Genomic DNA, 26,654 nt, shown 5'->3' with positions numbered 1-26,654 from the left:
TTATTTATTTATTTATTTATTTATTTATTTATTTAGTATCCCACCCTCTCTCCCTCATCGGAGGACTCAGGGCGGCTAACATATGGGAATAATTCAATGCCATTTCACAAAGACCAGTTTTGCTGAATAATTTTGCTGAAGAGGAAATATCAGCAGGTGTTGCTTGTTGAACAACCGGGGATAAACAAAACATGCTGAAGTTTCCTCTTCTACATGATAACAAAAAGTATAGGTGCCTTCTTCGCTTTTCATTTTGGCACTTCAACAAGGTGTCTCAGCAGTGTGGTATCTCATCAATGTAATCTATCAGTTTTCTCTGGAAAGTCATCCATGATCATGACTTAGATAAGGATTTTGCGGTGAGACCAAAATCACCCTTTGATGATCTCAGCTTCAGCTACAACAGAACTGTTTGACTCATTTTCTGACAATGAAAGATTCTGGGAAGAGACTTCCTAAGTTGGTCAGAATTCCCTTTTGTTACTCAAGATGACATAGTGCCAACAGCCATAAGGAGACATAGCTTAAAAAGTTCTTAGGAGTGCCATTTATAGCCTTTGAATTAGGCAATATGTGTGTAAATTATACAGAATGCAATGATCTTACAAGAAGAAATTTCTAAACTTATACTCTCCTTTTAGTACGAACATTCAGTATAATATAAGACATCACATCTTAATGGGAAATTTTATTATTTTCCATAATATCTACAAAGTACAGTGTTTCAAAAAAGGCATGTTACTTAACAAAACATCATTTCAGAAAATAAGTAAGACAGTACCAATATGTGCAGCAATAAAGGCACAGATTGCTCAAAACATATAATTCAATCTAAGTGTAATTTATACTTTTACAGTTGATGCAATTAAAGCTGAATTAATTGAGCATCAAAATACAATCTATGTGCCGGGTTGACTGGTTCAATTTGCACTGCCTACTCAATGCCTGTGTTGCTTTCATATTTTCACCCTAGTAGTCTTAAAAAGCAAGAAGTATTAAATGACACATTTGTAAACATTTGAGAGGCAAAACCTCTAATAAATGCAAGTTCATTTATCATTGCAGGCTCTGAAAAACAATTGCTCACACAGTCCTTCATTTGCTCCATCACTTCATGTTTTACCTATTGTTTCTTCAAGTTTATACCACTGTTATGTCACCCATCCTGTATGCGTTGTCATACTACAATAGAGAAAATAGTAATAAGCATTAAAACTATGAATACATTGAGGATAAATAATCAATTGGAAAATGAAGGAAAACACTATGGGTTTATTCCTGAGTTCCTAACTGTTGAAGCATTTGGATGGATAGTTCATAACACTAATCAATGGAATATAAATTACATATGTGACCCAAGAGCCAAATTCAACTTGTTCCAAATGGAAATGGTCCATCTGGCTATTTTAAGATTCTAATTTTCACATGCAGCATATCTTTACTCAAGAGATGTCAGATGTTTTGAGCCCACATAAAGAATATGTATATGAATAATTTTGCATTTAACTTTTAAAACAATAAACAAATAACTGAAGCTGATGCATATTATAAAAATACAGATGTTACATAATTGCTTGAATCCTCATTTCTAAAGTGGCAAGCCTTTGGTAAGTTAAAATGTTCAGGTGCTATTGGAACCACAGAAACAATGACATCCACAAAACCCCATTTGAGATATTCTAGCTCCTGTCAACATTCATAAAGCGAAATGTTATGCAAGTCATGACTGCCCAGTTTCCTTGTGTTGTGTGATTCTTGGTTTCTTTCTATAATCATGTAAAAAAACATCCCTGTGCTGCTTTTTCCTCCCAGTTTATCAGAATTACCTACATTTTTCTATTTCTTATAGAATTTTACAGACAAGTTTGCAAGGACAGCTGCACTGCAGTACATATTAAAGTTCTTTGCAGAAATCTCTGTAGAAATTGTATTACCAGCATTTTCAGATGGCCTTTAGTTAAAGCATTATTTACAAAGTAATTTACTGGTAACTCTGGTTAATTCCATGTTTATACCTAAATCTTTTGCTATTTTACTTTACACAAGTCATTGTGTATTAAAAAAATCTTAGCATGTACGGTATGAGCTCTTGATATCCACTGGGGTTATAGACACACCATGTCCCATGAATACCAAAATCCACAGATGGTGAATTTCTGCTTCATACAATGGTGCTGTAAAATGGTAAGATTATAGTTTGCTTTTGGGGATTCTAAAAATATATATTTTCAAGCTGTGGATGGTTGAATCCATGGATGCAGAAACCATGGATACAGAGGGTCAACTGTATATTATAGGTTTCGTGTGAAAGAGTCAAGAACAATCTCTTATCACCTCTTTACAGCTTCAACACAATGGCTTGAGTCCAAAGTTCCATTTATGGAAAAAAATTCCTATAGTTGGAACACATCAAATTCTTGGGTGGAAAGGGGTTGTGAATGGAAAAAGTTTAAGAAGCAATGGCCTAGACCAGTGGTTCTCAATCTTCCTAATGCCGTGACCCCTTAATACAGTCCCTCATGTTGTGGTGACCCCCAACCATAACATTGTTTTTGTTGCTACTTCATAACAGTCATTTTACTACTGTTATAAATCATAATGTAAATATCAGATATGAAAGTTGTATTTTCATTCACTGGACCAAACTGGGCACAAATACCCAATGCACCCACATGTAAATGCTAGTGGAGTTGGGGGAGGATTGATTTTGTCATTTGGGAGTTATAGTTGCTGGGATTTATAGTTCACCTATAATCAAAGAGCATTCTGAACTCCACCAGCGATGGATTTGAACCTAACTTGCCACACAGAACTCCCATGACCAACGGAAAACACTGGAAGGGTTTGGTGGGTATTGACCTTGAGTTTGGGATTTGTAGTTCACCTACTTCCAGAGAGCACTGTGGACTCACGCAATGGTGGATCTGGACCAAACTTGGCACAAATACTCAATATGCACAAATGTGAACACTGGTGGAGCCTGGGGAAAATAGACCTTGACTTTTGGGAGTTGTAGTTGCTGTGATTTATAGTTCATTACAATCAAAGAACATTCTGAACTCCACCAACGATAGAATTGGCTCAAACTTCCCACATGGAATCCCCATGACCATCAGAAAATACTGTGTTTTCTGATGGTCTTTGGCGACCCTTCTGACACCCCTTCGTGACCCCCTCAGGGGTCCCGACGCCCAGGTTGAAAAACACTGGCCTAGAGGGTGTTTCAGGGCAAAACCAGACTTTTTATAAGGCTGCAGGGAGCTGCTCCGTTTAAACAGCAAGCCTCAATACTGTAATTATTTTAATCTAACACTCACCTTTTTTTGGATAAATCACCTTGCTAAAATTAGGGTGCACATTAGATTTGCGTAATATGGTAATCTTAGTGCTGAGCCAATGCAATAGGGGAAGCTGCTTCAGGAGCATCTGGAACTCTTATTTAAGGGATGTCATCTCTAATTTAATGGTCAGGGCTCAATGCTGTTTGTCAAACTGGCATTGAATGTTTGCCATATATGTGTTTACTGTAATCCGCCCTGAGTCCCCTGCGGGGTGAGAAGGGCGGAATATAAGAACTGTAAATAAATAAATAAATAAATAAATAAATAAATAAATGCTATGTAATCTTGGGATGTGTAGTTTGATGCGGTATCCATACTCTTTGGTAAAGAAGGCTCAAGGCCTTGTAAAACTACATCCTCCATGACCCCATAGCATTGCACCATCACAATTAAAGGGGATTCATTATACATACATGCACCCCAAGGTTTTATTTTCCATTGCTGGAAGCTTTGGTGCTCTTCTAAGCAGGCAGCAACTGTAATGGCCATATTACAAAGAGTGTACCTTTTGCTGCTGTGCATTACATTCATCAGCAAATACTTTTTTTGGTTTCAGGGTTTTGAAAACTGAGGTGCACGTTAGATTCAAAGGTGCATTAGGATCTAGTAACTACAAGTAGTTGGTTGGGGCAAACAGAGCTTTCCATGGCCTGCTTACAATTTCGATTTTGAACTGGATTGGGCAAGGGGCAGCAGGCAAACATATGAGGCTCTTCTGGGCTGTTTTGTGGCCCGCAGTAGTGAAACATTTTTCCTTCTGTCACACTGTAGGAAGCAGGGGGACAATTTTGCTATGCATCCCCACCCTGGTGGACATTTAATGTAAATGACCTTGGGTCCTCTTGTAATGGTACAATGGGTATGTGTGATCCCAGTCAAAATTCCTGATGTGTTTTCCTATCCATTGGCAGTTACGCACCTACTAAGTAATACAAGGCAGGACTTGATGACTTGAGTGCAAACAATACTCTGATGGGTTTTGCTCTACAAGAGGAAAGAGCATATATCTTTGCACAGGCTTATAACTTCATGATCCCTTTCTACATTGTGATATAGCTCCAGGTACATTGTGGGGTGATGTCTTTTATAAGTGACTTGCTAAATAATGGTTCTTTGGATCAAAATAAACAAAGCTGGATCATGACACATTAGTCACATACAATTGCTGGGTTAAAACTCATCTGCAGTGTGCGGCATTTCAGGGTTGCTTTATTTCACCGTAGGCATATAACTTGCTTTAGCCACTCAACTTCTAACTAAAAATTGAGGTGAAATCAGGACAATAATAAGTACTGAACCTCTAAAGCAAAAGAAAGCAATTTTATAAGTGATAGCAATTACATAAATATAAACAAATGCTAGAAAAAAGATCAAATATTCAGTAAACATTCATATTTACTTAGTACAGAAGCTACAAAGTGAAAGAGGCACTGAGCATGAAAAACAGCCAGCTTAAACCTATTCAAGGACATTCGTGTTACAAGTATTCAGTTACACTCACTGTAAAAAGCCAAGTGCTGGAAACAAATTAAGCAGAACACACTGGTTAGCTTGATTTGGGTTTTCTAAAAGATTACCTGACACAAGGAATTTTACGTAACAGCTAACAAAACCATCTTTCCTTTATAAACATAGCACTGCTGAAAACATGGAACAGTCAATGACTTAAACTTTTTGGTATCATCAAAATCTGTGTTCCATGCAAAAGAAGAGTAAAATCTTGTCATCTGATGCATTAGGATCTGTCTCAGGAGTTTATATCTTCCTACAAGAGCAGTGAACCAAGAAACGTTATTTCTAAGAGCCTTAGTTTGTGGCTCTAAGCTTGGCATTAGAAAAAGAAAAAAGAAACCACAGGTCAGTGATTTCTTCTTGCACATATTAAGTGGATTGCTGGGGTTTTATGGCTCAGGCAAAGAGTACAATACACCAGTTTCCATCTGAAGTATTCATTTCCCTTATTTCACACATTTTAGATGGTCTATCGCTTCTGGCCACTCTAATTATCCCTCCATCAAAGACTGGGATATTAGGCAGTACTTACATTTTCCATAAATGTCTTTCCATTCCATTTTGATGTGTTTTATTAAAAGAATTACATACTAAAGCTTTTTCATAAGACAACATATGGAAAACATTATTACTAATATTTCATTAACTGAAGATGATATATTTTCAATACATACAAGTTTTTAAAATTAGCTAACTAGTGTTTACATGAACTCTACAAGGGATTGAAAGGAAATTGATCATTAAATAATTGAATGGAACCAATGAAGTTTTTAGCTGGATCAGCTCGCATGATCTAATCATCCAAAAATTGAAAATAAAACTTAATAATGGCAAGTCAGAATAAAATACTTGAGGCTGTGTATTATGACTTAATGATGGAAGTATTTCCTAAGCCCAGATCCTTACGAGTGAAATAGAATACTTCAGGTATGGGATACAATGGCTAAAACATACATTTGTAACACAGAGAGACATATATTGTCCCCCACCCCCCTGTCTTGACAACTACAGAAAGTATACCTGCAATAACATCATAAAAATGTAAACATATAAAATGGTTGTGTTGTTGGCGTGTGAAGAAATGTTTTGCATTTACTTACATTTTTAATAATATGACAACACTACCACTCAAAGAATCAAACTCTGTCCTAAATTTTATTTTCCAGGATTCATGGTGCTACAAGCAATATTTTTTCCTAAATGTATTCCAGAAGCTTCTGTATGTATTTCTGTTTTTAAGAATGCTATTACTATTCTACTTTCTGCCTTTGCACAAAAACAGCAAAAGATGTCACGAGACTCACTTTGAAAATGATTGATGAATATTGTATAGGAAGAAGATTACTTTTACAACTTAATGGCTCCTCTGTTTCAAGAGGCCTTAAACAAATCTCACTAAAAAGAAGTCTTCCTGAGTTCACTAAAAGCAAAAGCCATCAAGACATGTGAACACATGGTCACATTGCAAGAAACAAGGAACAGTGAGCAACATCAGGAGGCTATGATTAAAACATTATTTTCACAAGGGTTGTAAGAACTTTTACATTAGTGTGGTCTACTTTCCAGAACCGGTTTAGTCCCTGGTCCTAAACATCTTCATTGCCGGAGTTGTTCTTCAATCTTATGGTTTGGATGCTGCAATATATTCTCTACACTCTGAGGTACAATGTTGACTGACATCTTTAATGAGTGACTTACTAAGCCACAGTTCTTTCGATCTAGATGAAATGTACATTTTCCTGCTGCCTTATGGATAGAAAAGTTGAATAGCTGGCTAATGAGACACTAGTAGCATAAAACTGCTGGATTAAAACTCCTCTACTATGGTGCAACATCTCAGGGTTTGGCTACCTCTGAAGGCTTTGAAAACCAGGTCTATCTAAATATGGCAAACATTGATACAAAGCTTACTGACAGGATAGCCCAAGTAGGTGTCTCTGCATATCTTCCAACACTTCACAGAAAACCAAGCCACATAATGAGGCCAAATTTAGAATGTGATCAAGGTGGCAAAAAAGAAAGAAAGAAAAGAAAAGAAAGAAAGGAAATAAAGAAAGAAAGAAAGAAAAAGGAGGGAGGCACACAGAAACCAGAAGAGGTTGAACCAGTTTGCTTTGCCCGAGTCAAGAGCAAGATCCAGTCCTTGCTCAATTAATGCCGACTGTTGAGTTCATTTAGAACAAACAATTTTTTGCACTTTAGTGTCTTCAGGATAAGAAGGAAACTGATAACAACGGAAGAAATTGAAAGAAACTGGAGCATTTTAAAAGCAGCTGGTGGAAAAAGGGTCATAGAAAATTACTTAGGACTGACCCAGCCAGTTGTAGTGCATGTATTTGTTACCAACAGAGATCAGCTTATTAAAATACCCTGCTGATTCTGATTACAAAGTGTAAGTCTCAGTTCCACTTATATAGAACTACAGATAAACTTTGGGATTAGTTGCAAATAAAGAACAAAAATATATAAACAAACCAAAATGGAAATCACAAGAATAAAGACAGCTGCCATACCATAACTTAAGACTCAATATATTTCTGAACCACAATTCCAGTTCCCAGTGGGTCATGCTCACTTGAGTTGGTGGGGAGTAGCACTACAAAAAGTATCCAAGCTATGCTCACTATTTAGCATTTGAGTTCCCCAGGACAATGTCTCTCACAAAACTTGATCCTAACATAGACATGTAAGTATTTTAAATGCTGATTATATGAGTATCACCTAATCCTATGATTTTGCTAGGAAGCTCACTGTCTGAAGTATCTTCCCTCACTCCTTAAACACGAATATGGAGCTTTTATGTATTCAGATTTAATACACAGAATTCAAAAATCTAAGTTTAAAATATTCAGAGAATTGCTTCATACACATGTATTTCTCACATTTTAGCTTACAGAATACTGAACATCCAGTTCAGTTGTTTCCAAAAACTAAAATCAATATTAAAGCATTTTCTAGCCAGTGTTAAGCAAACAACATTCCCTACAGACCATGAAGAACTACTCACTTTATCAGAGAGGTTAAGTTTCTGGTTAATATTTTATTTAAGCCACGCCATTCTAAAAGCAACAACCTGTCACCTAGTATTTTTTGAAGCTATGCAGGAGAGCTTATTTGTTTTCCTGTTTCCAAGGAAAGATTATTTTAGTAGTGCAGTGTTGTCAACTTTAGACCCAAGCTCAGCTTGAAACATATCTCATGATATTAAGAGACTGTGCCCAGAAGAGAAACAAACAAGTTATTCACAAGGAAAGTAACCAGATTTTTTTCTTTCTACTGGTATTTATCCATCCTTCCATCCATTCATATAAATCATTTTTGTCCACTGTTTTAATATTTAAAAAGCAATTTAGGCTATATCCAGCACTGTTGCTATTCTTGAAGCAGCAGTTTTTGTAACCACTAGCAGGGGGGCTACAGAGCCCACCTTGTTGTTATGTCCATTCAGGTTGATTCTTGAACATTAGCCTTGGGGTTTTCTTGGGGGGGGGGGGATTATTCAGAGGCGTCAGAGAGCGTCAGAGAGACCAAGGTCAGCCAATAGCTTTCTATGACTGGACAGGGTTTTGGACTCGTGTGTCAGAGTTCTATCAATCAAAACCACGACTGTAAACTAAAATTCTGCTGTGGACGACTGGAAAAGCCCTAAAGCACATTTGCAAGTGGCATGGGCAGTGGTTGTGGGAAAGAACTTGTAGTTATCCTTCTGTATCCATGGATTCTGTATCCATTTATTCAACCATCTACATTTTACTGCTTGGAAAACTACTGAAAAAAAAATCAAAAAACCAGGTCTTGAATTTGTCATTTTATATAAGTGACACCATTGCACCACACCAGTGGTTCTCAACCTATGGGTCCCCAGACGTTTTGGCCTTCAACTCCCAGAAATCCTAACAGCTGGTAAACTGGCTGGGATTTCTGGGAGTTGTAGGCCAAAACACCTGGGGACCCACAGGCTGAGAACCACTGGTTGTTGAGAAACATTGAACCACACCACTGTATATAGTGGGTTTGGTATCCATAAGTGGTCTTGTAACTAAATTCCAGGAGAAACCAAGGGATCACTTTATATTGTTTAGCTGCTTTTTCATCAGGATCTCAGGTACAACCATTTTTTATCATCTACTAGTATTTTTTCTTTTTAGACTGGAGGTAACATTCAGAGGTATCTTCAATAAACTCTCCCTCCCACTTTTGATTATAGTAACATACTTGGAAACACAGTGACTGTTTATTAGAACCAGTATGTTTAATCAATTCTAACTAATGGATGCTCTATTTGGTAGCTTAGCTGGTGCAATTGTAATTTGCAGTATTCATCACTCCTACACTACTTGTGCTTCTTAAAACTTGCAAATGCCCTTTGAACCAGAGAAAACTAACTGCACCACAGAGACTGCCAAAAATGCCTCACCACCATCAAAATCAGAAGAAAATGAAGTTCACATCTGATTTAGAAAAATGCCTGTTTAAAAATAGGAACAGTGCAAACTATTTAAAAGGTGCAAAAATGTCCCCAGCTTCGCAGAAAGTTCCCAGAACTTCCTCACACCACTGAAAAACCCTAAGTAAATTACAGGCAGGGATTGGACATTATTACTCTAGGCACAGAAAACATTATTTTCTTCACAGAAAGGTTGGTTTCCGTTGACAAAACACTGCATTCATCACAACCTGCTTATGTTAGTACACGCACACAGAGACACACAATTTTGTAACTGTAAGAGCTTGATGATTACAGAAAAAGCAATGGAAAAAGACAGCCTATTCACTTTCATAAAGCAGCAGCTAACATAGTGAAGACTGGCAGTTTTAACGCAGGCTCTCAGCGATGTTCCAGAAATTACCAGCTGTGCCCAGAGATGTCACCTTGCTTATAGCTCAAGAATAGATTTTTGTCATCTTTGCAGTCTCAAATAGTTTTTCAATTATATCTATCTAGCACCCATGTGATGTAATATAGACTAAATAAAAGCCATTGGTGGAAGATAAAACAGAAAGGGAAGACCCTTTCTTTACAGAGGACAATAGTATACATTTTTTTTAATTTAGGAAAATGGCCAGACTATAGATGGATTGATTCAATCAAGAAAGGCGGAACCTGATTTTGCAAGATGGGTTAATTGATGTCCAGGGAGATCTCTCAGACAGAATCACAATTAAAGCCTTAAAATCAATGTCAAATAATAACAATAATGCCTTTCCAATATCTAAAGTCTGGGTGAACAACCTGTTGAACTGCAACTCTCATCAGCTCCAGGTAGTGTAGCCAGAGGTGAAGAATAATGTCTGGGATACTTGCCCACTCCAAATCTGTAATCTAAATCTAATTTAAAGTTCATGATTTAAAATGATTTTAGAAAATAAAGACTGATCAACATGTTTAAATAAAAAATTAAGAACTATAGATTTAATCATAATCATTATCATCGCAATCTTCAAACATTTACATCTTCTTCAAATCAAAATCCCTGATACTATTTTAAGGTTTGTCAAAGCCCTGAGAAAGTTTAGGGAGATGCAAAATTACTACATAGGTGTAGAAATTTTGTGTCTGATTCTTTACAGAGGACAATAGTATAGACTTTTAAAATTAGTAATATAAGGCTGTGATTGCTTCCAAGTTTCAGTTCTATTCCCAAAGTGCAGTTCTTCCAGATCCCAAGTTTCGCAGTCCACATAGAGTAAAACAAGCTTTTCACTCTCGTTTGGACCCTAGTCTTGAGTCTTCCATCACAATTATCATTTGAATTCTTGGTACTCTTTATATATTAATCTGAATTGCATTTTGATTGAGATCACAAGCCAAAGATACAGTACAGTGCTTAGCTGTAGTGAAATTGGATTTAATATTAAGATATGGATCAGCATCCTTCCTATGCAGTATTGGCAGATAGAGAAGGTTTTGATTTGTCACAGTTGCAACATATATCCCTGAAATTAACTACAGATACCCACAAATTATCGACAAAATTGTATCTCTTGACAACACTGAGGAGCGGAGAGTTTAATTTCTTGTATTTCAGGTTTTGTTCTAATAACTTCTCACCGTTAGCTTAAAGGGTTTTACTTTTACCCATCTGACCTTGCCTCGGGTTTTGCATTGCTTTCCAAGTGGCCTGCTTTGGCCTAATTATTCTTAGTGCGTACCCTGAGAGGTTCTGACAACATGTAACAACCACTCTTTTTCTCATGTCTATACCTTTGACAAGTATTGGATATAATGTATGATTGTCTTCAAAGTTTTGGTAAATTCAAACGAGGCTGATACAGGGTGTCGCAGCATAACTTCCTTTTTTCAAAACTTAATAAATCCCATTGTATGAATCAGAATTTTTTTTATAATGTAGGCGCATACCTAAAGTTTTGTTTTTTGTAGTTTTGAAGATCAAATTAGGTAGGTGATGTCCCCCATTCTCCATACACTGAGTAAACCGATTTCTGCCGTTTGTCCTGACTCTTACCAGCATAGCAGGCGTTATGTTGGCAATTTCTTCCTGGATGTTGGTCTTCAAATCTTGTAGGGTCCTTGGACAGTTCACATAAACACGGAATTAAAAAAAAAACCCATACAAGATTTGAAGACCAACATCCAGGAAGAAATTGTCAACATAACTCCTGCTATGCTGGCAAGAGTCATGACAAACGCCAGAAATCGGTTTACTCAGTGTGTGGAGAATGGAGAATGGGGGACATCACCTACCTAATTTGATCTTCAAAATTACGTAAAACAAAACTTTAGGTATGCACCTACATTATATATATATTTTCCTTATTCATACAATGGGTTTTATTAAGTTTTGAAAAAAGGAAGTTATGCTGCTGCACCCTGTATTTTTACTATCCTACTATTTACCGATAGCTGTTTTTAAGCCTGACATCAGTCGATCAAATTATCTTGAATCAAGGGTAAAGCTGTATACAAGTATGCATAAATTCATCAATATATTTTTAAAACATGCATGGTGAACTTTGGCCCTCCAGGTGTTTTGGACTTCAATTCCCAGAAATCCAAACCAGCTTATTGAATGTTAAGATGTGTGGGGGAGTTGAAGTCCAAAACACATGGAGGACTGAAGTTTGCCTATGCCTACTTTAAAAGATCGTTTTTATGAATATTTAAATGTCTACAGTGCCACACATGCTATTTCTAGGTCCCGAGTTAATGTTATTTGCACTTTTATTTTTTAATTATGTTAAACTCAAATGTACCATTATTTGAATAAATAAAATAACAAACCCACTTTGATGGTAGCTTGACTATATTCAGGGTATTAACATGGAGAAGAGAGAGTAACTTTTGTCTCCTCTATGCAGTCAGGCTATGCTACTTTAATTTCCCTTTTTAGAATAAATACAATGTTTCTGTAATGTAGTTGTTTTGGCTATTTTTTGTGTTTACACGTGAAAGAAGCACAAGGATAACTTCACTCAGGTGTCAAATGAGAAGAGAGTGGAGGGAAGCAGAGCTCAACACTATGTTTTGCCCCCTTTATTATAGTAGGATACTATTTAAAGACTTCAGGTTCTTTAAAATTGTGAGACAAATATGATAGAACATCTGAAGACAATTTCAGATTCCTTCTACTGTCTGCCTTAATGTTAGAATACTTCTGCAAAGTATAATTTGAGTCATTATACATGATAATGGTGAACACCATGCATGTTCACCATTATCCTGTATAATGACTCAAATTACATGTGATTTATTCATTAAACACCAATACCCATAGCAATTGCCTATCTCCAATATAATACATGGAATTAGTGTGTTTCTCATAGTCCCATTATGTTAAGAACTGTTCCAGGTATGTCTTACCTTTTTTGATTTAACCAGATTTAAAAAAGAGACAAGCAGAAAATGAAGAATAATTAAGATTCATAACAAGAAATCATTCTTTTGAAATAAGTATAGAGGACAGAAGGAAGACAAAAAGAAAAACAGACACACTACACAAGTAAGATCAAAATAGTTGTTTTTGCTAATAACTTTATTTCAAGTAGTACATAAGTTATGAAACTACAACGGTTTAACTTGTCCTACAAACATCAGTGCTTGTATTTCAAATATCTGAAAACTGCATTCACTACCAAATTCAAACATCATCATGATGTCTCATGAATGCCCTCTATTACTGATCCAATTGCTGAGTTTGCATGAACACAGCCAGGTTCTAAGACGCCCAATAATGAATACGAAGTAGGAAGGTCTCAATGGTCTGAGGGCCTTTATTTTCAGCTCTAAGAAATTCATCAGTATTGTCAGGAAGAGGGTTTCAAGTACTAAGAAAAGAAGTAGCTTCATAATAGCTACAATATAGACAGTATCATCATAACTAGAAAAGCTAGTTTTAAAACGCAGTTGGCTTTGTCCTATAATGAATAGTTTATGATAGTTCCAATTTTGAAAAAAACAAACAAACCCCTTTTAAAGTCATTATTAATAAAATAAAATGTCACAGTGATGTGTTCTTTTAGCTACTATTAAATATCTACACATTCACATTAGATTCCATTTTTGGTAAGCCATAAAGATGTTAAGATTGTGATTTGTATGTAAGATAGAAGATCAGTAATATTAAGAACATATTAAACTAATGAACATGCACTACCTGATCGTGCATGGACCTGATTTTCATTGGCTTTCTTAAGAAGAGATTTTTTACTTGGGTATTAATGCTGTATGAGGTCTTTTATTTCCAATAAGTACTGCTTATGTTTTTATGCTCTCTTCCCAATTGGATGTTATTAATACTTGCAATTGGATGTTATTAATACTTCTAAATAAACTAACAACTTCACTCATACGGTGCTTATTTTAAAAAATCAGTAATTTTAACAAAATACCATAGCACTTTCACACTGAGCAAATCCTTCCCTATCAGTTGAACCTTGTCCAGCAACCCCATGAGCAACTGTTGAACAATCTCTCCCTGAATCAGAGGCATAATTCTGAATTGGAGAAGATACAGATGGCAGGGGGTGTACCAATGATTTGTTCATGCTACTTCTACCACCATGTTGGGTAAGGAATGTCCAGCAGTTTCAACACAGTGCCATCTAAGGTCACAACCTCTCTCGTTTTACTAATGCACGACAATTGCATTTTCCAGCTTCCTGCTTTATCAAAGCAATAGCAGCAGGTGGGGGCACCCTCAGCCTGAAGAAAATCTGACATTTTTCCAAAAATGACATTTTGGAATCTTATTGAGTTGTCCTTCAGACTGGTATTTAGTCATTCTGTTGGGTCTGCAAGTTAAATGCTTGAAGCAGAGTCTGTCCAAAGTGAGTTCTTACTTAAAATATACAGATCTGTTATGCCAGTTCCTATTACTACAAAAACCACGCAATTTTATAAACAAGTAGACATTGTCAAAGTTCCAAAGCCCAAGAGCTGTTTTTCGAAGGCACACTGGGTTATCCTTCATTCTATCCATTTATTATTTTCATGTGAAGTGACAAGCTTTAAACATTTTGGACATTTTCCTGACTGCTGTACTTGACACAACTGGGTATATTATCCACTTTTACTAGATGCAGAGAGCACTGGGGCAATGCCACATAGATACACTTCATCTTCATAAAGCACAAAACATACTACTTCTGAAAAGTTGTTCAGTGAGAGTCACTCTACCCTTTATGAAATGTGGTAGGATTTTGAACCGTACCACTTAAGAGTACAGGTATTTTCTCACTTTAAATTCTCTCTCATCTATAGGAAATTTAGCATCATAGTGTGAGATAAAGCTGGGTTTAACACAGGGCTCTCCTAGATATCAGTAAGGGATTATTTGGGTAGGTGAATATACAGAGATGTAAGACCTCAACCTGAAATTTGAAATGCATAATGGAACCACCCAATTCTATGTAATGTTTGGAAGTGGTTCCAAGTACCAGTATGTGTGTGAAAAAAGTAGAGATAGAGCAAATCTGCTATGTTAAATGTTTAGGGAAATTTTTCTTACATACAGCACATTTAATCTTTATTATCTACCTACTATCTTCTTTTCAAGAGTCATCAGCCACTAGGCAAATATAATCTAATTTGTATAGCATTCCAGTACTGTGGAAGCCGGCTGTGGGGGAGGGGGAGATAAATACATTTTACAGAGAATATTTATCAAGCCTCATGAAAAAATTAGGAACAAACACAAAAAGGAGTCATTTTGAAATACAGGACATTATGCACTCACTTAAACAGCATCCAAAACATCAGTAAGAAAAATTAAACATCACGTAAAAAAGGGATAAGTCACAGTGTTGTATTGAAAACTATAATTTCAATTTGTAGCACCATTAAGAAAAGTAAAGCCAGGCACCAAGATATTTCATAGTTGTAACATAATGTACAATCAGGTGTAAAGTTTATTCAAAAGGCACAGATGAAAAAAAGAAAAAAAAGGTAGAACTTATATCCAACAGCATCAGATACCTAGAACATCTCAATAAGTGAAAACTTTTTACACAGTTAATATTGAATATATTATCTACATTAGCAGTATGGGTCTATACACTCTATATAACTGACCTGATCTGAAATTAAGCACTATTCTAACATGTGAAAATATTGGATTGGACAATTTAAGAAAATCAAACGTATTTACAGTCAACACTTTCATACTTATACACTCGCAGCTAACCCAAGTGTCTTCAAAGTATAGGAATGAGCAGTGCAGCTTTACTAATATGGGAGGAAATTTTACAAACTAATATTTAATTACAATGGAGGTATAAATATCTACAACTGATATTCTACTTTTGTGAAATGGGGAAAAGATGAGACACTTTCATACAAATTAATTGTAAACAACTTCCTAGAAGTTTGATTATTTATAAAATGAACAGGTTAGATCAGGCATCCTCAAACTGCAGCTCTCCAGCTGTTTGGGCCTCCAACTCCCAGAAGCCCTTGCCAACTTCTTCAATGGTCAGGAATTCCAGGAGTTGGAGGCAGAAACATCTGGAGGGCAGTAGTTTGAGGATACCTGGGTTAGATGATAATCTTAAATTCAGTTGACATTTCATTTTATAATATTCCAGATATCATTCTCTCATATATATATATATGTGTGTGTGTGTGTGTATACATATACATAAACTATGTAAGAATACAAATGGGAAGAACTAATTATTTTAAAAAGTCTTCAAGAAGCTTTGAAGGGAGCCACTGAGGATACAGCTCCATTCAGGAAGCGGTGGATTTCCCCCTACCTCACTTTCTCACTCAACCAAAAATGGTACAACATTAAAATATTAAACATTCCTTCCAGCGAATAGTGCTAATATTTTATCAATCAATGCCCAATCCAGACTATCTATATACATGGATGCCAAATTAACTCAAGATATCTGAAAGGCAGAAATTTCAAAGTGATCAAAATTGTTTATAAAATGCTAGGAGCAAAATCTAATGTCAATCACATTTCAGGTTTGAGACACAGAAGTGAATGAGACTCAATACCGCAACCAAGTTGATTCCAATCAGTCTGTCTAGGCAGGACTGATGTTGGGTTTAATCCCAAATGTTAATTTAGGGAAATGATTTTAAGTTTTCTTCCTCTGTTTATTTCTTTTCTTTTGGTCAGATGGACAATTAAAATATCTATATTCTGTTTTTCTTTGTGCACACAACATTATCTACTGAAACGGAAATGTTATGCTCCCAGAAAAAGCACAAGTAAATTGTTGCATGGTTATATTAAACTATAGTTGTCATATAAGAGGGAGACCACTGGTAGAAAATTATCAAACAATTAAGTCCAAATTCGACTGTGCTTAATCAGCATGCTTAACTATAACTGATAATTTGTTTAAAAATTCAGATGTTGAGGAAAATTAATCCAGAATCTTTATGACAAGAATTCCATGTTTTCAGACTCTTTACACAAAACATTTCTTCTACTGTAACAGGCATTAAATATACTTCATTCATTCTAAAAACGTAATGACAAACACTTCATATCATACTTTAGTATCACCTAATATTTAAAACAAAACAAAACAAAACAAATCTACATGGAATTTAAATATTGCCACTGTTTTATGTTTTGTCAACAATGACAATTCTTTCTTTCAAAAGCTTCAGTTTTTAGTGTATGTAGTCAAAAATTAATACAAAGGTGGTGAACCAAGCATACTTCTTTATGCTCAAAATCAATTCCATGTAGACATAAAAGTGTAGAAAGGGAACAATGCTGTACTAAACTGCCGAGGTATAAATTACTGCCACACTATACTATGGAACCATCTTTGCTTTGTGCTGGAATCATCACAGGAATAGCTCCCATTCTACTTAGATTAGGTGCTGCTACCTTTGGAGGGTCATAATTTGGATTTTGAGGAGCAGGACGTTCAAAGTCTTCACTCGGCACCTTGTTGTACTGAGTCTTGGCATATCCATCCATATTAGAAGGAGACATTGAACCCAAAGATGATCGATTACTCCCTATATAGCTACGGGCAGTTGAAGCACGACTCTTTGGAGGGGGAACATCCTCTCTGTAAAGACAAGCATATTGAAGAATTTACAAAAAGAGCCTTAGAAACCTTAGAAACATCCTACAACTAATCTTCCAGTGCTTCTGATACATCTCTGTATATTAGTTGTTGGAGGCATAAGGGAGAGGGTACTGTTGCACTTACGTCATATTTGTCAACTTCCTGTAGACTGCTATGAGAAAAAGCATGTTGAAGTATATAAGATTTTTAGCTGATTCAACATAATTGGTTTCTTCATAGGAATTAGGAATTGCTAGACAACGTTACTGGATACATTTTTTACAAGATGACACTGATGATTAGATGTTTTAATGATTTTATATATGTTTTTATATTGTTATGTTGATGGTTTTTAATTGTACCTTTATGTGTGGCATCGAATTGAGCTAACCTGTAACCTGCCTTGAGTCGCTGTAAGGCTGAGAAAGGCAGGCTATAAATATCGTAAATAAATAAATAATTTTAATAATATATGTTCCTGAACAATGTACTTGGAAATCTTCATCAGAAGCACTATGTATTACTATAACTGCCATGTTTATGCCAGCCTTAATCTACTACCAATAAGAATAAGCTATATATCCTCACATGTTAAAAGGGAGATCTTACTGAAAAGGGAGAGTAGTTAAGTCTTCTCTCTACCCTATTTAAAAGGAAAGCCCTGGAACGAGGGTGCAAGGATAAACTGCTTTCACAAGGAGATGAAGAAAGAGTGACAAAGAAGCAAACTAGCATTGTTCCAGTTCATTTGCTTATCTGCTTTGTAAGGCAGACTCTGTCAGTTTCCTATTGGTGACGTACACAACTCTCACTGATCTATGTATGCACACTCTTGGGACTTTCAAAAAGAAGCACGCAGAAGGAGGTATCTTTCTATAAAATACCTTCCAATTCTTGTCATTATAATTCCAAGTGTCTCACATTCCACAGAATATGTACTTGACTTGCTGCATACAATGTTTATACAACTTAAAAACAACACCCAGCTTTTAATTTGGGAAGTGAAAAATAAAATTACATACCTGATATCATGGTGTACCTCTTTTTCATACTTCTTTTCTCTTTGTTTCTTGAAACAACAGAAGATGATTAACGCAACTAATACAATGGCTAGAAGAGATCCTATAATAGCTCCAGCAATTCTACCACCTCTGTTCACAGCTAAAACAAAGAACACAAGTTATACGAGATGGGAGATTTGACTTAGATCTTTAAAACAGAGTAAAGTAATGATTAACTACATATATTATTTCACTCTAACAAGTCATACTTACGGGGAGTGACATTCAGTATAATAGAACACTCATCTGATCCAACTCTATTTGAAGCTACACATTTGTATGTGCCAGAGTGGAGGTGAGAAGCATTTTTCATCAAAAGAATGCCTGTATCTGGATCTGAAAATACAACCTTCTGTTAGAATTTTTCAAAACAAGCCAACCAGATTGAGAAGGGAAGATTATGATAGTGGCAAAAGTGGCAAAATTGTGGCTAAACAGCAATCCAGGGTTCAATTCTGTCCCTGATGTTATTTAACATCTACATGAAGCCGCTGGGGGAGATCATCCAGAGTTTCGGAATGAGATGTTATCTCTATGCAGATGATGTCCAAATCTGTCACTCCTTTCCACCTGTCACCAAGGAGGCTATCCAGACCTTGAACCGGTGCTTGGCTGCTGTGTTGGACTGGATGAGAGCTAACAAATTGAAATTGAATCCAGACAAGACAGAGGTCCTACTGGTCAGTCGTAAGGCCGAACAGGGTATAGGGTTACAGCCTGTGTTAGACGGGGTTACACTCCCCGTGAAGACGCAGGTTCGCAGCTTGGGAGTGATCCTGGACTCATCGCTGAGCCTGGAGCCCCAGGTCTCGGCGGTGGCCAGGAGAGTTTTTGCACAATTAAAACTTGTGCGCCAGCTGCGCCCGTACCTTGGGAAGTCGGATCTGGCCACGGTGGTCCACGCTCTTGTCACATCCTGATTGGATTACCGCACTCTACGTGGGGTTGCCTTTGAAAACTGCTCGGAAACTCCAACTAGTCCAGCGGGAGGCAGCAATATTGCTCACCGGAGCGGCATACAGGGAGCATACCACCCCCCTGTTGTGTCAGCTCCACTGGCTGCCGATCCAATTCCGAGCACAATTCAAAGTGCTGGTTTTGACCTACAAAACCCTATACGGTTCCGGCCCAGTGTATCTGTCCGAACGGATCTCCCTCTACGTCCCACCTCGGAGTCTAAGATCTTCTGGGGAGGCCCTGCTCTCGACCCCGCCTCTATCACAAGTGAGGCTGGCGGGGATGAGGAACAGGGCCTTCTCGGTAGTGGCCCCTCACCTGTGGAACTCACTCCCTGGGGAGATTAGATCAGCGACTTCCCTTTTGTCATTCAGAAAAAAATTGAAGACCTGGATGTGGGACCAGGCTTTTGGACATTCTGGCAGCTAAAGGAAGGACCTTGATGATGGGCAGGAATTGACAGAACGGAATGGATTTATGGAACTCTGAACACTGACCATGAGATTGTTTACTATTGTGTTATGTACTGATGTTTTTAACCTGTTAACTGTTTAATTGCTTTTATGTATGTATGTATTTTTGACATAGGCATTGAATTGTGCCTTCCTTTGTAAGCCACCCTGAGTCCCCCCTTGGGGGTGAGAAGGGCGGGGTATAAGTAACTGAAATAAATAAATAAATCCTGAATACAGCTAGGCAGGCCCGTAGCCAGGTTTTTGATTCGGGGGGGGGGGGGGGCGCTGACTCTGATGGGGGGGCTGAAGCCCCTCAACCCCCCCCCCCCCGGCTACATGCCTGCAGCTAGGTATTATTTATTTATTTATTTACTTCACTTGTATACCGCTCTTCTCAGCCCTCAGGCGACTCAGAGCAGTTAACAACCAATTCAACAGTACAAAACAGATCATTAATCAATTAAAACAGCAATATCAATTAATTCACATCAAAACATCAATCCAACAATACAACAAAATAATAATTCATCACGTCTCATCAACAGAATCAGAATCCACTCTCATTGTCCATTAATCCATATTCCAATAATCAATCAATTGCACTGCTTAGTTGAAAGCCTGTTCGAAGAGCCAGGTCTTCACTCTCTTCCGGAATGCCAGATAGGAGAGGGCCGATCTGATGTCTGTAGGAAGGGCGTTCCAGCTGCGCCTGTACCACAGTCGAGGGGCCACTACTGAGAAGGCCCTGTCTCTCGTCCCCGCCAGGCGTGCTTGTGAGGCCGGCGGGACCGAGAGCAGGGCCTCCCCAGACGATCTTAACATCCTAACTGGTTCATAGGAGGAAATGCGTTCGGACAGATAGGTCAGGCCAGAACCATTTAGGGCTTTAAAGGCTAAAGCCAGCACTTTGAATTGTGCCCGGTAGCAAATTGGCAGCCAGTGGAGCTGGTGCAACAAAGGAGTTGTATGCTCCCTGAGTGCCGCTCCTGTTAGCAACCTGGCTGCCGATCGTTGGACCATTTGAAGCTTCCGAGCAGTCTTCAGAGGCAACCCCATGTAGAGAGAGTTGCAGTAGTCTATACGGGATGTAACTAGAGCATGGACTACCGTGGCCAAGTCAGACTTCCCAAGGTACGAGCGCAGCTGGTGCACAAGTTTTAGCTGTGCGAATGCTCCCCTGGTCACCGCTGAAACCTGGGGTTCCAGGCTCAGCAATGAGTCCAAGATCACACCCAAACTGCGAACCTGCGTCTTCAGGGGAAGTGTAACCCCGTCCAACACAGGCTGTAGCCCTATGCCCTGTTCGGCCTTGCGACTGACCAGGAGTACCTCTGTCTTGCCTGGATTCAATTTCAATTTGTTTGCCCTCATCCAGACTGTTACAGCGGCCAAGCACCGGTTCAGGACCTGAACAGCCTCCTTAGAAGTAGGTGGAAAGGAGTAACAGAAATGGACATCATCCGCGTACAGATGACATCGTATCCCGAAACTCCAGATGATCTCTCCCAGCGGCTTCATGTAGATGTTAAACAACAAGGGAGACAATATTGAACCCTGAGGAACCCCACAATGTATTCTTACATACTCATAATATAATTCTTACATACTCATAACAGCTTAATAATTACAGGTTGAGCATCCCTTAGCCAGAATTCCAAAATCAGAAATGCTCTCAAAATTCCAAGCTATTCACTTGGATGGCTGAGAGTGTGACACCTTCGCTTCCTGATGGCTCATTATACACAAATTTTGTTTCATGCACAAAATTACTTAAAACATTGCATACAATTACTTTCAGGTTCTACATATAAGGTGTATGTGAAATTTCATTTTTCATTATGTGCCTATATGTAAATCTAGGTATTTTTTTAAAAAAAAAACCCTGCAAAGCCCAGTATTGGTCCCAAGCATTTCAGATGAGGGATATTCAACCTATATTGCAACACTATTGCTACAATCCTAATTCCCTTTCCCAACCCACATTACTGGGCTTTAAATACTGGAGAATGGGTGACTGACCTGTCTATCCGTTAGAGGGTTTGGACAGGAGAGGTTATTTATTACATATACTGAATTAATATCTGATGTAGAATACTGGACAACATATTTTGTTACAGAAGATTTGACTTTTTTTACTGTGTATACAATAAAGATACAACAAACTTGATAAAGTGATGGAAGAGTAAAATAGAAAAACTGAACTTTTAATTATTTTTTGTGACAGCAGCAAAAGAAATCTGGGAACAAATTCAGTCTTCCCATTTCTTAGAAAACAAGTTTGGAGCGCTCTAAATCAAGATATTGCATACATATTTGTTGCTGCTTTTTGTAGTAACATCTTGATATATCTGAATTATGTCCCCCCAAAAGTCTGAAACTCACATCCACACACTCACTTCATCTCTTTAACATGAGATCAGCTTAACTTGGGGATCTGGGATACTCCGACTTGTTAGTTTTTGCATTTTGAAGTTTTGCTTCAATTTATTTTAGTACTTGAAGGTAGGAAGATATATACCATTTATGCCCTTATCTAAGCCAAAGACAGAAAGGTGCAACATACTCTGTGATGATGTGGCTGGAAGTTCTGCACCAGTAGTTCTTGTATCAGTAGTTTTTGTCCAGTAGTAGTTTATGACAGGAGTGCCTTCTTGGGATTTACATTTCAAAGTAACATCTGTTCCAATCTCCTGGGATCCTTCAATATAGCATCTAGTCTTTGTGGGCTTTTCTAACAAATGAAAATTGATCTATGATTGAAAAGTCTTCAGCACAATCTTATTTACCATTATATACACATATATATCCACATTAGAAACTGTGGTGTAGTTCATAAGCCCCTTTGTCTAATATTTATTGTTCTTAAAAGTAGTTATTTTCACCTGTAAAAATGTGAAATCAACTTTAAGGCCTATGTTTAGGATAATAAATGTCACATCTGGCTCCCCACAAAATATTCTTCACAGCTTTGATTAGCAATACAACTGTCATAATAATTATTATGCTTAGTTTGAACTCCAGCTTACAAGCAACCATATTCATAACAACTCAGATAACAGAACGACAATATCTTCCAACAATACAATTCATCTTTATGAAAGTACGGATATTATATTGAAAAGCTTCATAGTATATCCAACATGTATGATAATTCCAGCACCATCTGTTCCCAGTAAGAAAGGTATTAGCACATTCCCCACCTCACCCCCTGGGGTTAGAAAAGCGGTATACAAATGAAATAAATAAATAGCACAAGATTACTAAAAATTATATGTGCCTATCCGTGTATACATTATTCTGAGAGAATAACACAGTAAAATGAACAAATAGGAATACAAGAATATGTGTTTGCATTGTATTTTTACTAGAATAACTGTGAATATTTTCATTCACTTATCAAAAGCCAAATATCTCTTCTGGGGGATGTTAAGCTTTATCTCATTCATGTTTGGAGTCTCCCTGCATGCTCCTAAGAGGCAAAGGTTTTGTAAAAACTTTCAAAAAACCTTTTGCCTCAAAGTGATCCAAATGGTATCATGTACCCTACATCTTGGGGTGAAACAATGTTGGTTTGTGTATCTGTGCATAAGATAGGGATGGGTACAGTTGGAGAATGAAGCCCTCTTAGGTCTTCTGGGGGAGGAGAGGGGCTTATGCATTAACCACAGCATGCATGAGTTAAGTTATAATTAAGCAACCTACAGCAACCAGTAGGTGTGGTATGATGATCCTTTAACACATGTTCATACACACACACTTCCTCAGCCAATATCCTAAATAAGGTTGCTAAATGAGCCTCTACCACTGAGTCAATAATCCTGCTATACCTCCAATCTGACTGATTAATGAGGGTTTAGCTGTGCCATCTCCAAACTCCTTTCCCATATGACTTTTTCTGTTGCTTTCCTTAGCAGGATTTACTTTCTCTCTAACTGTATTCAATGTTCACATTTGCTCTCAGCAGCTCTCCCAACTATGAACAACATTACTTTTTACAAGACATTTCAGGAGCAGTGTTTCATTTCTCAGAAGGGAAAAAAATCGTGGGAGCCTTCCCATCTACCTAGCAATCCCTTCTTTCATGATGACCAATGTCTGTATAGACACACTGAATCGCTGGGTTAAGACTGTACTTTTTCAATGGAACAAGATAGCTTAGTTATATTCAGAAACATCTTTTTAGTATCTGCTGACTATTTTTTTTTGTTATCTATTGCTTTCACTATAATATGTTGATCTCTACATCTCTGCACAAATTTGCTTCACCTGTTGAACACTTGCTTATAACCCAAATTTATCAAAATGGTGGATGCCTGGAACATATTCAGTCTCTTAATAACTATTACAAACTTCACCAAGAAGGATACCACAACATGCTCAAACAGGCTTCATGCTAGAGTCCCTTCTACACTGCCATATAAAATCCAGATTATTTGCTTTGAACTGGATTATATGGCAATGTAGATTTATATAATCCAGTTCAAAGCAGATAATGTGGATTATCTGCTTTGATAATCTGGATTGTATGACAGTGTAGAAGGGGCCTATGAAGAACAAGTGTACCTTTACTAATAAGCCCACACGAAGCGACAACACACAATGACATGGGCAGAACCAGATGGCTGCAAAGGGTAAAATGTATATTTGTCAGGGTTCTTCACCCAGATTTAGGAGGAAAAATCTATTTATTTAAATCAGTGGTTCCCAATGTGTGGTCTGTGGACTACCAGTGGTCTGCAAGAACAAACGTATAGTCCGCGGCCTCACCATTGCTACACTGTTGCCTCGAAACCACGCAGTAACAAGAGCGACTGGTCTTGCGAAACCCTCTTATAGTGTCAAGGTAATGGGGATGTTGGGAGGGGAGAGGTTGACTACCCACAAAAGGTTACTACTACCACTTCAGCTCTAGATTATTAAATATGGTTTTCTGTGGGCAAGCAGATGATGACTACTGGGTGGCATATGTTCTGTATAAGAAACTACGGCTGATGTGATCTATTCAATGCAATTTTCTGAATCAGCACCCCAAATAACCAAACCGAATCTAAAGTTGACTAAAAACTGATTTGCAATCCTTTTGGTACTAATGCTGGAGAGTGGTCCCTGGTCAACAAATGTTGGGAACCACTTATTTAAATAGCGCATGCTGTAAGAAATTATTCTAAAAAGGTAGTATATTCCATTTTTTTCTGAACATGACATAAAATAGTCATAATATTCCAAGAAATATATCCACCACTGCTCATTATTCACCAATTAAATATTATTTGTTGCAACCAAATATAGAAATAACCGTATATGCACCCACACTGACAACAGTACTATGCACAAAGGTAAAACAGGAAATACCTTACCAAGTACCGTTAGCTGAACTCTATGAGTTTGAACACCAGGAGGTTTTTTCACTTTACACTGATATGTGCCAGTATCCGCTGGTTTTAAATTCAGGATATCAATGCTAGCATCTCCAGAGGCTGGGTTCTGACTGACAAACTGTACTCGTCCAGTCATTTGATACTGATCGTAAACCCTGTCCATAGTGTACATGATTACCTAAAAGGAAAAAGAATAAAAAGCCAGTATGTATTATCTCAGCTAGGTAAATTCTATTTAATAACATTTCTATTATTGCTATAGTAAATAAAATAATTGTCTTAAAACTTTTTCAGTTCAATGTTAAGAGATGCTAACTGTTTTAATTCACATTTCTGTGAATTAATATGTAAAACTAAGATTTTCAAAGATTTTACTTACTGGTTGCTCCTCATTTGGTTGTAATATAACCCATTCGATATCAAGTGAGCCTTCATCTGCTGCTGCAAGAGCATAAGTGCACAATAGTGTAACTTTCTCTCCTTGGGCCGTTGTTACCATGGTCTGATCTGTTGAAGTTATTGTTACACCACTGGCTAGATCTGAAAAAGTTGAAAACAAAATAAATGTTTTAAATAAAAATGCACATAAACATATACATTTTGATACAAACCAGCACAGGTTGGATTACAAAAGTGTGATTGCACCAGAACACATGTGTTGCACTCTGAAATACCTAGTCCAGTACTGTGTACAGTAGCGCAAATCAATTTCCAATTGTAACACAAGATGAATGCCTACGAATCACAAGAATGCTGCTAATTACACAAGTGAAAAATAACTGAACATTTGCAGTTTTCTCCATTAACATAATATTGGATTTAGGCTATAACTTCTAAATAAATCACATCATTTGGAACCATCTACTGGTAATGTATTGTCTTTATAAAGCAGAAGGGAGCAAACAGTGATTATTAGAACTTCAAAGATAAAATTTTAGTATTTTCTTTCTAACAACACCTTACCTTGCTCATTTGTGGGGTTTTGGGACCCAGGAGCACTGTGAAAGTGGAAGTCTCTCCCAACAGGACTCTTTTTTCCACCGCGCTCCCACCCCACCACTCCCTTTCCTACTTTTCTACTACAAAGTTTGAGCTAGATTTTAAACCCATTTCTCAATAACCAGCCTCCATACCTCTCCATCTACTGCCAGATTTTAAAGTACTTTTTGGAGTGAAAGCAATTTAAAATCTGGCAGCAGAATGACAGTGGAGAGGTTGTTGTTGTGTTATTATTATAATATTTTTACCTGCCAGTCCTTATGACTTGAGGCGAATTATATCATCGCTAAAAACACATAATCATGAATTATCAGGAAATTGACTTAAAATCTGACAGCACTAGTATTTTATATTTCTACCTTTTAAAACATATAGTGTTGTGATTTCAAATGGCATAATAATTAAGACACAAAATAGTACAGCCCAGTTTCTTTGCCAAAGTTCTTTCAA

At 37.3% G+C, this 26,654-nt stretch overlaps 1 protein-coding gene across 3 annotated transcripts in view; it reads right to left on the bottom strand.

The window, feature by feature from the left end:
* Positions 1-695: 695 nt before the first annotated feature.
* Positions 696-26,654, bottom strand: part of CXADR (CXADR Ig-like cell adhesion molecule) — a 45,998-nt gene continuing 20,039 nt past the window's right edge. For 2 of the 3 annotated variants that reach the window (XM_060770494.2, XM_060770497.2), the window contains exons 2-7: positions 25,585-25,745; positions 25,185-25,383; positions 22,391-22,558; positions 18,629-18,751; positions 18,377-18,515; positions 12,830-17,354 (exon numbers count right to left, since the gene is read on the bottom strand). In XM_060770494.2, coding sequence (XP_060626477.1) covers positions 17,087-17,354; positions 18,377-18,515; positions 18,629-18,751; positions 22,391-22,558; positions 25,185-25,383; positions 25,585-25,745 — 1,058 coding nt within the window. In that variant the 3' untranslated portion in view covers positions 12,830-17,086. Of the gene's footprint in view, positions 1,183-12,829; positions 17,355-18,376; positions 18,516-18,628; positions 18,752-22,390; positions 22,559-25,184; positions 25,384-25,584; positions 25,746-26,654 lie in introns of those variants that run through there. The other variant, XM_067466693.1, reaches the window with a different exon arrangement.

Source organism: Anolis sagrei, chromosome 3, assembly GCF_037176765.1.
Source record: "Anolis sagrei isolate rAnoSag1 chromosome 3, rAnoSag1.mat, whole genome shotgun sequence".
Taxonomy (NCBI): domain Eukaryota; kingdom Metazoa; phylum Chordata; class Lepidosauria; order Squamata; family Dactyloidae; genus Anolis; species Anolis sagrei.
The sequence above is the reverse complement of the archived record's forward strand: the minus strand, read 5'-3'. Positions and strand labels throughout refer to the sequence as shown.